The sequence below is a fragment of the Myotis brandtii genome, unplaced genomic scaffold (assembly GCF_000412655.1).
Source record: "Myotis brandtii unplaced genomic scaffold, ASM41265v1 scaffold368, whole genome shotgun sequence".
In the NCBI taxonomy this organism is placed as follows: domain Eukaryota; kingdom Metazoa; phylum Chordata; class Mammalia; order Chiroptera; family Vespertilionidae; genus Myotis; species Myotis brandtii.
The window spans coordinates 679407-694742 of record NW_005364139.1 but is presented as its reverse complement, the minus strand read 5'-3'; the positions used below and the strand labels follow the sequence as shown (position 1 = coordinate 694742).

General features: G+C 45.8%; 1 protein-coding gene across 1 annotated transcript in view; it reads right to left on the bottom strand.

Moving 5' to 3' along the window:
- Nucleotides 1–5858: 5858 nt before the first annotated feature.
- Nucleotides 5859–15336, bottom strand: part of PSMD2 (proteasome 26S subunit, non-ATPase 2) — a 27627-nt gene continuing 18149 nt past the window's right edge. Inside the window, exons 3-23 of the mRNA XM_005872135.2 lie at nt 15212–15336; nt 14718–14774; nt 14190–14354; nt 13139–13260; nt 12734–12958; nt 12278–12436; nt 11997–12141; nt 11778–11838; nt 11382–11528; nt 11108–11214; nt 10786–10913; nt 10482–10569; nt 9621–9783; nt 9394–9495; nt 9067–9212; nt 8723–8806; nt 8336–8504; nt 8154–8248; nt 7834–7960; nt 6350–6468; nt 5859–6199 (exon numbers count right to left, since the gene is read on the bottom strand). Of these exons, the coding sequence (XP_005872197.1) occupies nt 6017–6199; nt 6350–6468; nt 7834–7960; nt 8154–8248; nt 8336–8504; nt 8723–8806; nt 9067–9212; nt 9394–9495; nt 9621–9783; nt 10482–10569; nt 10786–10913; nt 11108–11214; nt 11382–11528; nt 11778–11838; nt 11997–12141; nt 12278–12436; nt 12734–12958; nt 13139–13260; nt 14190–14354; nt 14718–14774; nt 15212–15336 (2717 nt within the window). The 3' untranslated portion in view covers nt 5859–6016. The remainder of the gene's footprint in view (nt 6200–6349; nt 6469–7833; nt 7961–8153; nt 8249–8335; nt 8505–8722; nt 8807–9066; nt 9213–9393; nt 9496–9620; nt 9784–10481; nt 10570–10785; nt 10914–11107; nt 11215–11381; nt 11529–11777; nt 11839–11996; nt 12142–12277; nt 12437–12733; nt 12959–13138; nt 13261–14189; nt 14355–14717; nt 14775–15211) is intronic.

The window sequence follows — 15336 nt, the reverse complement described above, 5'->3', positions numbered from 1 at the left end:
CCGAGCACATGGGATTTGCTCCGCCTCGTCATGTGACAGCCACGGCCCGCCCCCGTGTCCCCTCCCGAACTTTAGAACTCCAGACCGACCCTCCAACTCTGAGTCTGTGTTCGCAGTCCTTAGCTTCATTCATACTTTGAGCCAGCATTTATTGAGTGCATAGGCAAAGTGCTAGCTAGGGGTCGAGAATACTGAAATCAAAGACTCAGTCTTGCCTAAGTAAGTCATGGTACAAATAGAATATAAAATGTTCTATAAAAATACAAAAAGAAATATGAACTATACAGCCTTTGAAAATGATGTAGGTTAGATCATTGAATGTTATGCCCTGGCTGGGTATCTCAGTTGGTTAGAGCGTGGTCTGGATACACCAAGGTTGCGGGTTTGATCTGTTCAGGGCACATAGAAGAATCAACCAATGTTTTAGAAACTGTTTTTTACATTAGTAATGTATGTTCATTTAAAAACTTTAGAAAATAAAGATAAATGAATATAAAATTTAAAAAAAACAATAAATGATAAAATAAGGGGAACAACAAATTGATGTCTGTCTGTCTTGCTCTCTCTCCTCTCTCTCACCCCTTCCTCTCTCCAAAAAAAGTCTATCTAAATAATTTAAAATTTAAAAATATATAAACTGAGTGCTATGTTAAAAGAATTGCAACATTCTAACTATGAAATTAGTATAAGGGATATGTCTTTCACAAAGTTCAGCAACTGTCAGAGAGTAAAAATCAATCATGGGAAATTCAGAATGATGGAAGAAGTAACCCCAAAACCACTGCCCAGCAGTCAAAAGAATTGAGACCCCAGAAGGGACCATACTAAAGCCAAATCCACATACCAGGAGTCAGGTAGGTAGCCTGGGTTTTAATCCAAATTCTCCTACTTAATACCTGGCAATATACCTACTTTATATATATAAGCCTAATATGCAAATTGTCCCCTTGGAGTTCAATCGCTCGCTATGATGTGCGCTGACCACTGGGGGGCAGCGCGGAATGAAGGAAGGTCCCGGACAGCAGCCCAAAGGCCCCGATTGGCCCTGATCCCCAGCCAAGCCTAGAGACCCTACCCATGCACGAGTTTCATGTACCAGGCCTCTAGTACAGTTATAAAATGGTAAGATTTGAAACCAGGCAGTCTGGATCAAGTCTAAGCTTTTAACTGCTATGCTTTTAATCTCACAATGATAATGTGGATTGTGAGGATTAAAGGAGTTAATTCATGTGAAAGTGCTTAAACCCAGCCTGCATGGCTCAGTTGTTGTGCATTGACTTATGAACCAGGTCATGGTTTTGATTCCAGGTCCGGCGGGGTTGAGGGCTCAATCCCCAGTGTGGGGCATGCAAAGAAGCAACTGATCAGTGATTCTCTTTGATGTTTCTATCTCTCTCTCCCTCTCCCTTTCTCTCTGAAACCACTAAAAATATATTTTTTAAAAAGTGCTTAAAACAGTACATAGGTTTTTGTTCACTCCCTTCTCCCTGTGTGTACACATAATCTCAAAAGAAAAAGTATCTCAGCACCAAATGATGAACTGGCCACTTAATATGTATGACTTATGTGACCTCAATCCTCACAATTGCCTACAGAATGGATTGTATTATCATTCCCATTATATATGAGGACCTGAAGCTCCAAAGGTAGGAGAACAAAATAGATACATAGAAGAAAAACTACAGTGAGAATGAAAATACCAATCTAGATCTGGAGTATTCATTGATTTAAGTGCTATGACTTAATCACATAGGGCTCCCTACTCTACTCTTCTCATTTCTCTTTGTCCCTGAGCAAACTAAGAAAATTAGCCTGGATGGGGTGGCTCAGTTGGTTGGAGTGTCATCCTATACACCAAAAGATTTCAGGTTTGATTTTTGGTCAGGACACATATGGGAGACAACCCGATCAATGCTTCTCTCTCACATCGATGTTTCTCTCTGTCTCTCTCCCCCTCCCTCCCTCCCTTCCACTCTCTCTTTAAAAAAGATCAATGGTGCTGAAACCGGTTTGGCTCAGTGGATGGAGCGTCGGCCTGGGGACTGAAGGGTCCCAGGTTCGATTCCGGTCAAGGGCATGTACCTTGGTTGCGGGCACATCCCCAGTAGGAGATGTGCAGGAGGCAGCTGATCGATGTTTCTCTCTCATCGATGTTTGTAACTCTCTATGTCTCTCCCTTCCTCTCTGTAAAAAATCAATAAAATATATTTTTTAAAAAATAAAAAAGATCAATGGAAAAAATATCCTCGGGTGAGGATTAACAATAACAACAACAAAAAAATATCCTCAAGTGAAGATTAACAACAACAAAAAAAAGGCAGCATAGAACAGGCTGTGGAATCTGAGGGAAGGCAGGAGAGTGTGGGTGGGAAATGATCAACCAAATAATTTGTATGCCTAACCTATGGACACAGACAATAGGATGGTGAAGGCCTTGGTCAGGGGCATGCTAGAAGGGGAAAAAAGGGAACATATGTAATACTTTGAACAATAAAGATTCAATTTAAGAAATCAATTACTACCTACATGTCATTCCATTCCTACCTTAGAATCCACTCTTGAACTCCAGTTAGAACAAGATTCTACCTAAAAGAGATCTTTAAAATATATATATACTAGAGACCCGTTGCACGAAGAGATTTGTGCAATAGGCCTTCCCTTCCCCTGGCTGCCAGCACCGGTTTTCCTCCGGCACCTAGGACCCAGGCCTTCGCTCTGGCCGGAGCCTTCAGTCTTCGCTCCACCGCTTCGCACCTACGTATGCATATTAACCATCTTTGTTGGGTTAATTTGCATACTCCTGATTGGCTGGTGAGCATAGCGGAGGGACGGTCAATTTACATGTTTGTCTATTATTATGTCTAGGGAACCCCAGACATAAATGCTTGAGCCCGCAACCCAGGCACTTGCCCCAACCGGGAATTGAACTGTGACTCTAAAAGATATATTCACCTGCCCTAGCTGGTTTGGCTAAGTGGATAGAGCATCGGCCTGTGGACTGAAGGGTCCCGGGTTCAATTCTGGCCAAGGGCACATGCCCAGGTTGCAGGCTCAATCCCCAGTAAGGAACATTCAGGAGACAGCCCATCAATATTCTCTCTCATCATTGATGTTTCTCTCTCCTCCCTTCCTCTCTGAAATAAATAAAAATGTTTTTTTAAAAAGATATATTCACTTAATCATCCCACAGGCATCTCAAATTGTGTATGCCCAGATAGAAATTTGTCATCTTTCCCTACTCAATAGAGTCCTCCACCTCGACCCTAAACATGTTGTTGCTCATGTATTGTATTAAACACTGCCCAACCAAAAAATCTGGGATTCATCCTACATTCCTTCCCATCCACATACTCCATCTAATCAGACACCAGGTCCTACTGGTGTTTGGATCAAAATCCAGTCTTGTTGATTTTCTTTTAAAAAAATCTTTCTTTGGCCCTAACTGGTTTGGCTCAGTGGATAGGAGCGTCGGCCTGCGGACTCAAGGGTCCCAGGTTCGATTCCAGTCAAGGGCATGTACCTTGGTTGTGGGCACATCCCCAGTAGGGAGTGTGCAGGAGGCAGTTGGTCGATGTTTCTCTCATCAATGTTTCTAACTCTCTATCCCTCTCCCTTCCTCTCTGTAAGAAATCAATAAAATATATATATATTTTTTAAATCTTTCTTTGCCCAGGCAGTGTGGCTCATTTGGTTGAGCGTTGTCCCATGCACCAAGAGGTCGCCAGTTCAATTCCAGGTCAGGACACATGCCCAGGTTGCGGACTCAATCCTCAGTAGGGGGCATGCAGGAGTTATGTTTCTATTTCTCCCTCTCCCTTCCTCTCTCTCTAAAATCAATAAAAGCATTCTTTTTTTTTTTTTTTAATCTTTCTTCCGCTCTCCCCCATCTCCCCATTTTGACTGCCCCAATTTAGGCATTCATTTCACTTGTATGGTCTCTGAGCCTCCATGTTACACTTTCCCACCCAGATAGCTAGCTGATCATGTCACTTTCCTGCTCTTATTCAGTGATTGAGATATCGCAACAACCCAGAGCCCAGGTACATGTGCAATTTCTTAGCACAGTAAAGCTCTTCTAAACCTGATCAGAGAAGGCTTAGAACTGTACCTCCAACCACACTTTCCCTGGCTCCACTCACTTATCCATGGTTTCTGAAAACAAATAGCTTTTTCACCTCTCTGCTTTTGCTACTCCTTTAGCTATATCCTACCCTCTTTTCCTCTGGACAAACTCATCTTCTTCCAATTCTGTTTCCTCAAAATCCCTCTTATCCAGGCACCTAGGCCCTATTTCAATGCTATCAGGGTAACTTGTTCACAACCTAGTACAGTATTGATCACAATTGTTTTCTTTCCATTACGTAAGCTTTTTGAGGATAGGATTTTTTCCCCCAAGTTTTGCATCCCCACAAACTAAAATAACTAATGCAGAATAAGGCTCCATTGATTATTTCTTGCTGAATGAACAATTGAATGTTAAAAGATTAAGAGCCACCATGAAACTTTCCTACTCTAAAGCGTAATCCTTGATTTGGGAGGGAATTATCCTTTTGTTTTCAGTTTCTAATTTATTTTAACATCACCACCATTGGATACCAGGTAAGGCAATTACTATATCCCCCTTATACAGATAACAGGCTCATCAGTCATGCTGATTTGCTCAGACTACAACAGGTCTCATGAAAGGGGTTTGACAGGTCAGCTCTCCCAAGGTCAGTGCTTTAATCTCTTATACAGGCTTTATACAGGCTGCCAAGTGAAAGCAGAGAAGACAATGGAGACACTCAGTCCAAAGTTGCTGCTTCTCCAGCTAGCCAAGAGCTTGGACTACAATGGGGTCCACAAGTCTCCAAAGCTACATAGACAGGTTAATATAGTGAATTTACAGGCACGGGTTTTGGAGTCAGATGGATTTAGATTCCAATCCTGACTCCACCACTTACTACATGACCTTGAATAAGTTACTGAATCTCTACTTTACATTCCTCACCAAAATACAGGAGTAATACCTCTCTCAAAGTTGTTGTGAGGTCTCAGAGTATGTAGAATTATTCTTTCAACATTTATAGACCTATTAAGTGCCAGTCACTGTTCAGAGGTTAATCCCATAGTAAGTATTGGGTAAAATGCTAGCAATTACTGCCAGGGCCACATGTTCTCTACTGCATCCACAGAGGCCCAGGCCCCAATAGTCAGTGCAGCTATACTCCTACCAGCCCCACAAGAAGTATTGCAGATCAAGAGTGATTACATCCCAGGAAGGAGGCCATTTCTCTTTCCCATTGCTACACAAAGGGAAGGTCAGGGTCAAGTTTCTTATACTGTTTCTGAAAGGACAGCCCAACAGATGTTAACATGATCAAATTTCTCAAACAGCAGCCTCCCAAGAGTGACAGAGGGTCATAGAAGCTAAAGATGTCCTTTTCATACATCAACACAAAAGTCAAATTATAAAGAGTGGGGCTAATTCTGCTGCCTCTTAGAGCAGGGATCCTTAGTTTAGTCCAAAGTCAGGGAATGATGGGCTTGAGATGGGTGTGCATTGACAGGGTTGGGGTAGGAGGTGTATGGGTCCACAAAGCCCTCACAAAGTTATTTGTAAGAGTTTGTATAAAAATTTGTGTATATGCATCTCCTAGAAAGAAGGTCCATTACATTTATCAGCATCTCAAGGATTTGAAGATGAACCACTGTCTTAAGATGATTAGGAAAGAGAGAAGGAAAAAGGGTTTAGTTCTTTCCATTCAGGGCTGCTAGCCAAGGCTCAGAGTTGCTGCAAACAATACTGGCTCACATCTACTTCCCACCCCAATCTGGCCTCTGTCCACCATACCCCAGAAAACAGACAGAAAGGGACCTTGGGGATAAAGGTCTTTATTCAACAAAGTGATCTCACTCAGTAACAAAAGAACAGGAGGTATCAACTCCACCAAAGGTCTGGAGCAGTGTCCACCTCTGGCACAGGGAGCATGGCCCACTAACAGATCAGCTGCAGCTCAGAGCCTTTGGTGGCCACTTAGAGGTCATAGTTGGGGTTCTTCCGAAGGATAACGAAACCTTCCAGAATGGGGGTAACAGGAAGATATTCCTCAGTGGCCAATTCTGCCCGCTCCCCGTGGGCCAACAACACTGGGGTTGTGTGTGTCTGGAACCCTGTGATAGCCTTAGGTTTGCCAGCCTGGCCCACCACATCCACTGCCTGTAGGGTGAGAAAATTTGAGATGAAGGGACCCCGGATAGCAATGCAGCAACAACCCAGAGCCCATACCAGTTTTAGAGAAGCAGGTACATGTGCATTCTCCAAGTTATAGAATACAGTCTGAGCCCTCCCCTCCACTTAACCCCTCACCTGGCCCACACGGACAGACACTGGCAATGGTCGCAACTCCTCATCAAATGTAACCAGCATTCGGGGCTGCATGGCAGCCACCAGCCCATACAATACATAGTGAGATTTGCCTAGGATGACTGAGGGAAGAACACATGACAAACATAGTTAGAGACATTAGGACAAGCCTGATCTGAACCTAGGGACCCCACTCCAGCCCTGACTCTTTAACCCGTTATATAGCTGAACCCACATTCCTCTCCTCATATAACCTACTATAAACCAGAGATGCCCCCACCTTACTCTGCTCACAGCCCTCAAACTTGATAATCACTTTCCCCCAGGCACTCAGGAGCAGAAACTGGACTCAGTTCTCCTTTCTCAAAAGAAAATATCTTTGGGCCAGATCAAAAGTATGCTAGAGCCCTGAACGGTTTGGCTCAGTGGATAGAGCGTTGACCTGCGGACTCAAGGGTCCCAGGTTCGATTCTGGTCAAGGGCATGTACCTTGGTTGTGGGCACATACCCAGTAGGGAGTGTGCAAGAGGCAGCTGATCGATGTTTCTCTCTCATCGATGTTTCTAAATCTCTATCCCTCTCCCTTCCTCTCTGTAAAAAATCAATAAAATACATTTAAAAAAAAAAAGTATGCTAGCTTTGCTCTGACCGGTGCTCAGTGGTTACAGCATTGGACCTGGATGGAAGGGTTGCGGGTTTGATTCCCGGTCAAGGGCACGTACCTTGGTTGCAGGTTCCCCAGCCCCAGTAGAGGCAAATGTGGGAGACAACCAATCAATGTGGCTCTCTCACACTGTTTTTCTCCCCCCGCCTCCCCGCCACTCTCTCTGGAAATCAATGGAAAAAAATATCCTTGCCCTAACCGGTTTGGCTCAGTGGATAGAGAGTCGGCCTGGGGACTGAAGGGTCCCAGGTTCGATTCCGGTCAAGGGCATGTACCTTGGTTGCGGGCACATCCCCAGTAGGAGGTGTGCAGGAGGCAGCTGATTGATGTTTCTCTCTTATCGATGTTTCTAACTCTCTATCCCTCTCCCTTCCTCTCTGTGAAAAATCAATGAAATATCTTTTTTAAAATATCCTTGGGTGCCCAGCCGGCGTGGCTCAGTGGTTGAGCATTTTACCTATGAGCCAGGAGGTTACAATTCGATTCTCAGTCAGGGCACATGCCCAGGTTGTAGGCTCAATCCCCAGTGGGGGCGTGCAGGAGGCAGCCGATCAATAATTCTCTCTCATTGTTGAAGTTTCTCTCCCTCTCCCTTCTTCTCTGAAATCAATAAAAATATATACATTTTAAAAATCATTGAGTGAGGATTTTAAAAAAAAGTGTGGGAGATAAAAGTTTCATGAGGTCCGTCACAGGCCCTAAAAACTTTTAGAGTGGTACAGAGGTAACTCAAAGCCTTGCTCATAAATGATCAAGATGGCCCTGGTAGGGATGGAGACAGGGCACCAGGTGCCACCATATAAGATTCCTGACAGGAACTCACTGTTGCGGACATCCAGGAAAGAGACAAGCACAGTGAGCAGCCCAGCCACAGCCACTTGACTCATAAGCTGCCGGTCACTGTGGTAGGGGCAGAGGGTGAGTGTGCCCTTCCCTAAATGCGTCAGGCCCTGAAAAATACAGAAAGTAGAGGTGAAGAGTCACATCTGAAAAGACATCACCTAACTTAGCTACACAGAAATCCAACTCACTCACATCCTCCCTCCAGACTGAATTCAAAGTCCCCTTCATGTCACTACATGTCTCCCATCCCCAGAGATATGTCCCTTAGCAAACTCTAAGGAACACAATTCTATTATTTACCTGTGCCAAGCGCACCATGAAGAGGTTGTTGGGGTCCTTGGCATGATACTGGGCTAACTGGCGCAGCATCGCAGCCAGACGGGCATTATTGGTACCTGGAAATGTTAAGCATCACAGAGTATTGAAAAAAAAGGTCCTCAAACCTTCCCCCAAGCTGCTTATGATCTTTTTCTGATACTCACCACTGCCCACCATGCCCATGGCAAAGATGGAGTTATAGGAAACTTCTGGGTCAGCATCATGAGAAAATTTGCTTAGAGTATCCAGGATGTTGAGTCGTGGATTTGAAACAGAAATTAAGGCCAGTGCTAAAGGCACAGCCCGTCGGAGTGTGGGCTCCCCATATCTCAACTGGTAATAAACGAAAATAAAAGGAGCATCACAGAAAATAGTAAAAATAAGCTTTGTTACAGGAACAGACTAATAGGTAAAAGCGGCTTTAAACAAGTTTTATAGAAAGGGCACAGAAAAAACATTTCTCAACCATGAAAACCCGTCAGGAAAGTTTCCTCTAGGGAACCCCAGGCATCAAAATCAGTATATTCTCATCGTCTCTGTGCGATACTCACCAGGTGGCCAAAGGTTCGCAGTGCCATCTCCGCACCAATCTCCTCCCCCATAGCAATAAGGGCAATCCCCAGCACAGCCACTCCCTGCAATTGAAGAGGCAGCAGAACCCAGTAAGCTCAGGCAACAAAAAACTCTCCTTTGACTGGAGTCCTGCCTGAAAAGAAAAAGCTGTCCTGTGGAGCACACGCTTCCCCCTCATGTATGAAACCCAGCCATGTGCTATGTCAATACACAGCCATACTCAGAGGGGTTCAGAAGCCAACCCAAACCAGCTCTGCCCTCCACCCTACAAACTTCTCTTCCCTCAGAGCTCACTCAGAGAGGGCCTAGCTGCCCACAGCACCTGATGTGCTCCCATGTCAGCGGGAGCTTCCTTCTTGTCCTTGTCCTTCTTTTCCTTCTTGTCTTTGTCTTCCTCCTTTTCCTTGGAGTCAAAGTGTTCACTACAAATGTGGAGCAGTTGCTGCACCTTCAGTACATTCCCAGAGCCTGTAGCAGGATGGTAAGAGTGAGGAAGGGTAGAAATGAAAAGGTTCCAAGGAAAAGCTTACGCCAAGAATAGGAGAAGCTAACCAATCTAATACAGATCCGAATGACTGAGCCAGGAGAAACAATCTGGAAAAAGGTCCAGGAGAGAAATGGAGTCACTGGGAAGCACAAAGACACACACCTGCATAGGCACACACATCCACCAGTGTGTTGGCAAAGCTGCGGAATGGCTCTGACACAACCTCCAGCGCAGCCAGGATTGCTTCAATGGCTTCTCCCTTCCCTACAGGACAGATTCAAGGGGTCAGAAGACACTTGCTTCCATACACCACAGCCTGACACATAAACTGTCCCTGTTGTATCCATTTATTGTCAGCCTTTTGCCCAAATAGAGAGACATCCCCTCACCCAGGTGATTGAGGCCCAATCCAAGAGGAAGCCAACGGGCATAAGTGTCCTTGAGCTCAGTCTCTGACTTCTCCATGATGGTCTGAAGGATAGTGGAAGTGACATCACCATTGCAGGATCCCACTGCTATCATTCCACAGGCTAGAGCTGTCACACCTGCCACCTAGAAACAGGAAAGTCAGTATTGCACATAAGTTATTAAAATAGTTGTTTACCTATCTTGACTCCAGACAGCGAATCCCTACAACCTACCGTAACTGCACTAGGTAAAAATCCCTTTCTGATGGTAGGTCAAAATAACAACAGTAGCAATAATTCACTGAATACTTGCTATGTCAGCCACTATGCCACCAGCTTTGCATACCATTAACATTTAATCACAACAATCCATGAAACAGTTCCTACTGTTATTCCTCTTTTATTGGTGAGGAAAATGAAGCCAAAAGAGGTTAAGTTGTGTGTCTAAGATCACATTGCTGATAAGCAGAGGTGGGAAGATTTGAACTGAGGTCTTTCTGGCTAAAGCCTATGCTATACTTAGCCATCACTAAAACAACTCTGCACAAGTAAGAAAATTTAGGGTTGGCCAATAACTAAACCAGTGAGTGAGAATAACCCACCCAAACTGGGTTAAGTTACTAGCCACTCTAGTCTGGTACTTCTCATGGATCCCAAGGGCTGGAACTAGCAGCAACACCACTGGGACTTAGAATCCCAGTTCCAAGGGATTTCACTGAAAGTAATATAATTCCCCACTCTCCCAGCCCCAACTCCATTTCTTCTTTCATTATTTATTACTGAGAGTGGTAGGACTCAGAGTATTTCCCCACCTCCCATAAATGACCAACAGTCTCTATTCACCTCCATACTGGACTTGGAATCTCCCATCACAGGCAGCAGCAGTGTTAGAACATCTTCACGATTTGAGCCAGCATAGGCCAAGCCTAGCCTGCAAAAGCCAGGGAGATGCAGTCCCCAACACACATCCAAGGAAGGAACAAAAAGAGGAATGGTCATTCATTCATCATTTCAACAGTCACAAAGAGCCAAGTACTCAACAGGCATACTGGTAGTTCTTGGCAATACAAAGGTGAAAAGGACCAATTCTCTTTTTCACAGAGATTTCAGGATGAGCACTACCAGAAAGAGAAGCAATAAGCCTTACCCAAAGATAGAACCAAGTCTCATAGTGTTGCTGTTGTGGAGAACGTAGTCTGAGAGCAGTGCCAGAGCAGGGTCACACTCATTCCGGACCGCAGAGTTCACAATGCCACAGGCCAGGAGGGCTCCGGACTGCAAAAATGCAAAGAGATTCTTCACTCAGACTACTCTACCTTCCTTATCACAAAGATGCAACACAGGCCTCAGAGCAGCACCTGCCTAAACTGGAGTTAAAAACCAGATAACTTACCAGTGAAAGGGAGGCCCTGTGGGCCCTAGAACAGGGAAGGGGGATGTCCCCATTAGTGGGCTATGCCCAGACCAACCTTGATGTAATCCTCAGAAGAGTACAGGTACTTGTCAATCTGGGTGAGACCACCATCCACATCCCACAGCAGAATCATGCCAAGGGACGCAGCTGCACTCAACATTCCTATACCAAGAAAAAAAATCTGTCTTAAAATGGTCCTACACTGAGAAAACTGTTATAAAGAGCTCTCCCAGGAACTGCACTGGGGAACACTTGTCAGGTAACAGATGAACCTAGGAGGGCAAGTATGACCAAAGCAACACAAAGATAAAGTAGAAACAGAATTATACCATGGTCCTTGTTCTTGTAAAGCCATTTGTTGCCATCATCAGTCAGCAGCTTATCCTGGCCAAAGGCTGCATTCACAAAGCCATTCACAAAAGAAGAGGCCAGGTTCATGCGGGCAGAGTCCACTTGAGAGCCACTGCCCCCAAATCCTGCACAGGAGGGAGAGGAAAGAAAGGTTGGTTTAGAGTGGGGCAAGAAAGAAACATGGAAGCTGGTACCTGGTTCTGAGCTGGCCCCCTAGGATTCTCTATCTTTGCTCCCACCAGTAACCTGGAGGAAAGGTATGTGGGAATTCTGAGCTCTACAGGATAAATGTGTTTGGTCAACCTATCACTCCCAGTACAAGGGGCATAATTAATAATCCTCCAATCCCCACACACATGCAGATAGCTACTCACTATTGTTCTCCAGGTGGGTTTTATAGATGTCATCAGGCACCTTGGGCTCCATGATATCCAGCTGAAGAGAAGTCAGAGGGTCACAACTGCTCCCCCAGTCCTCCCTTAGCTGTCCCTTCTGATATCCCACTCAATGGAAATTCTAACCAAGGAGTCCAGTCAGTTACAGTCAGGTAGAATCTCAACCAAGAAAGCTTTGATAGAAAAGGGCAGTCTCACCTCCCGAGCTAATGCCAAGAAGTTGCTATTGAGCTGCACATTGGACATGATCTCAGTCAGGTCCTCATACTCCTCCACATCTTCACTCAGCTCCAGAAACACCCCATGCCGGCCCAGCATGAATGCCATCTGCTTCTGCACAACCCTATGGGAGAGAGCCATCACAACTGCTCAGTCCCTACCCACTAAGGACACAGAACAGCCCCTCAAGCTCTAACCAGAAACTACAAGCTCCCACCCATGAGCTTATCTCTTCCTCTGCAGACTTCTTCCCTACATACACATCCTTGCAAGAGGTGAAGATGTCTTCTACCAGTTCCATGTCATTGAGCATCAATGCCAATCTGAGAGCTTCAGGGAAGCGACTGAACTTTCGGAACACACCCAAGGCACAGCGCAGTAGGGCAGAGTTCTCAGGCTCAGGTACATAATTCACACAGCTACAGAGGTAAAAATAAAGGAATCAGAAGTTTCAGACATACATATACCCCATTTACTTCACTTACCCAAAATAAATACTAAATACTATATATATGTTATCCAGGCACTATGCCAGAAGCTGGGACTACTAAGGAGACATGATGTTTCTGTCCTCAAGTAGTTTACAGACATCAATAAATTAACTACAGTTTGATGCTACCTATGATGCAAATGCTCTGAGAAAGCAGAGGAGGCACAGTGAAGAGAAAAGTGCTGGGACATTAGGCCTGCCATCATTCCCTACCACACTTGCTCACCTGGTGAGATAGAGGCAGACCTTTGCATATGCATTCTCATCAATGTCCTTCTCCAGCATATCCACCTGCTCAATTTCCATGAGCAGGTCGCAGGCCTCATGCTCTGCGTTGTGGGCCATGTTGTATGGGACAATCTCCTTCACCAGGGTCAGCAGTGGCTCCCGCTGTGTTTTCTCCGCGTCATCCAGCTCCTGCCACTCCTTGGCCACTTCTCCTGCTAGATGCCTAATGGATAGACCCAGACCATTAGGGAGCACAGCTTCATAGGAAGCACTTCCCTGTGGGTCAAGGAATTCAGTGTCTGGGAAACTCAATACACTGGTACTCCAAGACAGATAATACTCTAAGACCGAACTCAGAATTATGTCTCAGAACCCCCTTCAGAGTCCCAAGAAAAGGTCTTACCTGACATACTCATGACCCCACGATGCCAATTCCTCCTGGGAGCCCACTAGCCGATATTTGAGACACTCACGCTCTCCACTCATGGTCATCGCCAAAACAGAGATGATATCAGCAGCAAAACGCTTTAAAGAAACCAGTCTTTAAGTTAAATCCAGGGTAAGGGGAGTATCACACTATGGAATCAAGATCACTTGTCACTATCCCCAAAATCAAGTATTAACTATGCACCAACCTCTAGAAATTTACACGTTAATTTCTAAGTTAAGCCTCATGGTAACTCCAGGGTTAGTACTGATATCTCCCTTTTATTTGTTTAATCCTCACCCAAGGATATGTTTTTATGGATATTTAGAGAGAGAGAAAAATGATGTAAAACATGGATCAGTGCCTCCCATACACACCCGACCGGGGATTAAACCCACACCTTTTGGCATATGGAACCAACCAACTAAGCCACCCGACCAGGACCCTATTTCCCTTTTAAACAAACATGGCTGAAGGATGGTGATAAGGAAGGAGTGGAGAAAGATGGACTCAATTTTATTCTATTCACAATAATAAACTACTAAAAGGTTTTAAGCAGAAAAGACTCACAATCTAGAAAGACAACTATGACTGTTGTATGAAAGACAAACCGTGTAGGAAGTAAAAAATACAAAGAAGAAGGCCAGTTAGGAGGCTGCTCCAGTAATTCAGGTGAGAGCTGAAGACTTCCTAGTTTAGGGTTGTTACAACAAGCAAAGAAGTGACTGAACTAGGTAGATGTTATTTTAAAGATAAAACAAATGAATGTACATGGGATATAAGGAAAGGAAAAAATTAAGGTTAAACAAGTAAAATAGGCCATGATAATAAAATCCCAATGTCCGACATAAATGACAGAAACAGTATCTTCTGAGAAGGCAATCCTCCAATCAGCGCTTATATATTCTGACTATGATAGCTCAGGTCTCAGGTCTAGCAGGTTGCCTGTGACCTCCATGAGCGCCATGGTTCCTCGTGAAAAGGAGTTCCTACACTAGGCCTCCACCAGCCTCTGAAACGGTTTTACCTTATTCTCCCCGGGGGCCATGTTCTCATAGATTTCCTTCAGCTTGCCATAGTGTGGGCGCAGGAACTTGAGAGGCTTGGGCACTGAGGTCATGGAAGTTGTAGAAGAACGAATCTGTCTCCGCAGTTCCTCCAGGGCTGGCCGGTACAAGGATGTGTCCTTCTCCTGATCAGGAGATGTGAGGGGCAGACAAAAAAAACAAGAGGCACGTCCCTGAAGTCACAGTGCATGTGTTTAACGGCTCCCCTGGGAAAATCACTGCGATTCCCCAACCACCTGCACACCGCCTGGCACAAAGACAAATGACCCGGGCAAGAAGTTCACGCATTGCTTCTCCCCGAGAGAAAGCTACAAAATGCTTCAACTGTCTTTTGTTACATTCCTCCCTCACAACATCATCATAACACTGATCCTAACACGGTCCACCTTTCCCTATGCCTCACATCGTGTTGCCTCAGAATGGAGTACAGCAAGCAAGTGGGAAAGCTGCAAACATCCACCCGCTCATGTTGCCATATCGTGACTCACCCCCAGCCGTTCCACGAGCATCTCCAGTTCATCCTGAAGCTGTTTGTCCTCCTCAGACTGGAGGGTTGGAGGAAGAAGCTCATCAAGAGAAGGAATCCCACACACATCCTCCCCGCCGTCCCCCTGGGGCAGGTGGCCAGGAAGCCTGCCTCTTCAGGAGAGATCAGGTGGGCGAGGAAAGGCCGCGGAAGGGGGAGCCCTGTTGGGCAGGCAGCCTGGCTCCTGGACCAGTCCCGCTGGAATGCCCCTTTAAAACACGGGATGACAATGATCCATCCACCTCGGACCATCTCACGAGGCGGTGATGAGGGCTAGTGAGGGCGGCGGGTGTAACAGCGCGGAATTGTGGGTGCGGGGCAGAGAAGCAGGGTGTCGGGGGCCGGGGGTACCCCATCCGCCCTCTCCCGGGGACGGCGGGGCCGTTGGGAGTCTGGCCCGAGGCCTACGGAGCCGCCGTGACTCAGCCCGCACCGGGTCCCGGAGCCACGCCTCACCAGCTCCTGCTCTTTGTCCTTGTCCCCGGCATCCTGCCGCTCCTTGCCGCCCGGCTTCTCCTCCGCGCCACCCGGGGTCGTCGATGGGGGCTGTTGGGGCTGTACCGACGTCTTGTCCCGGCCGC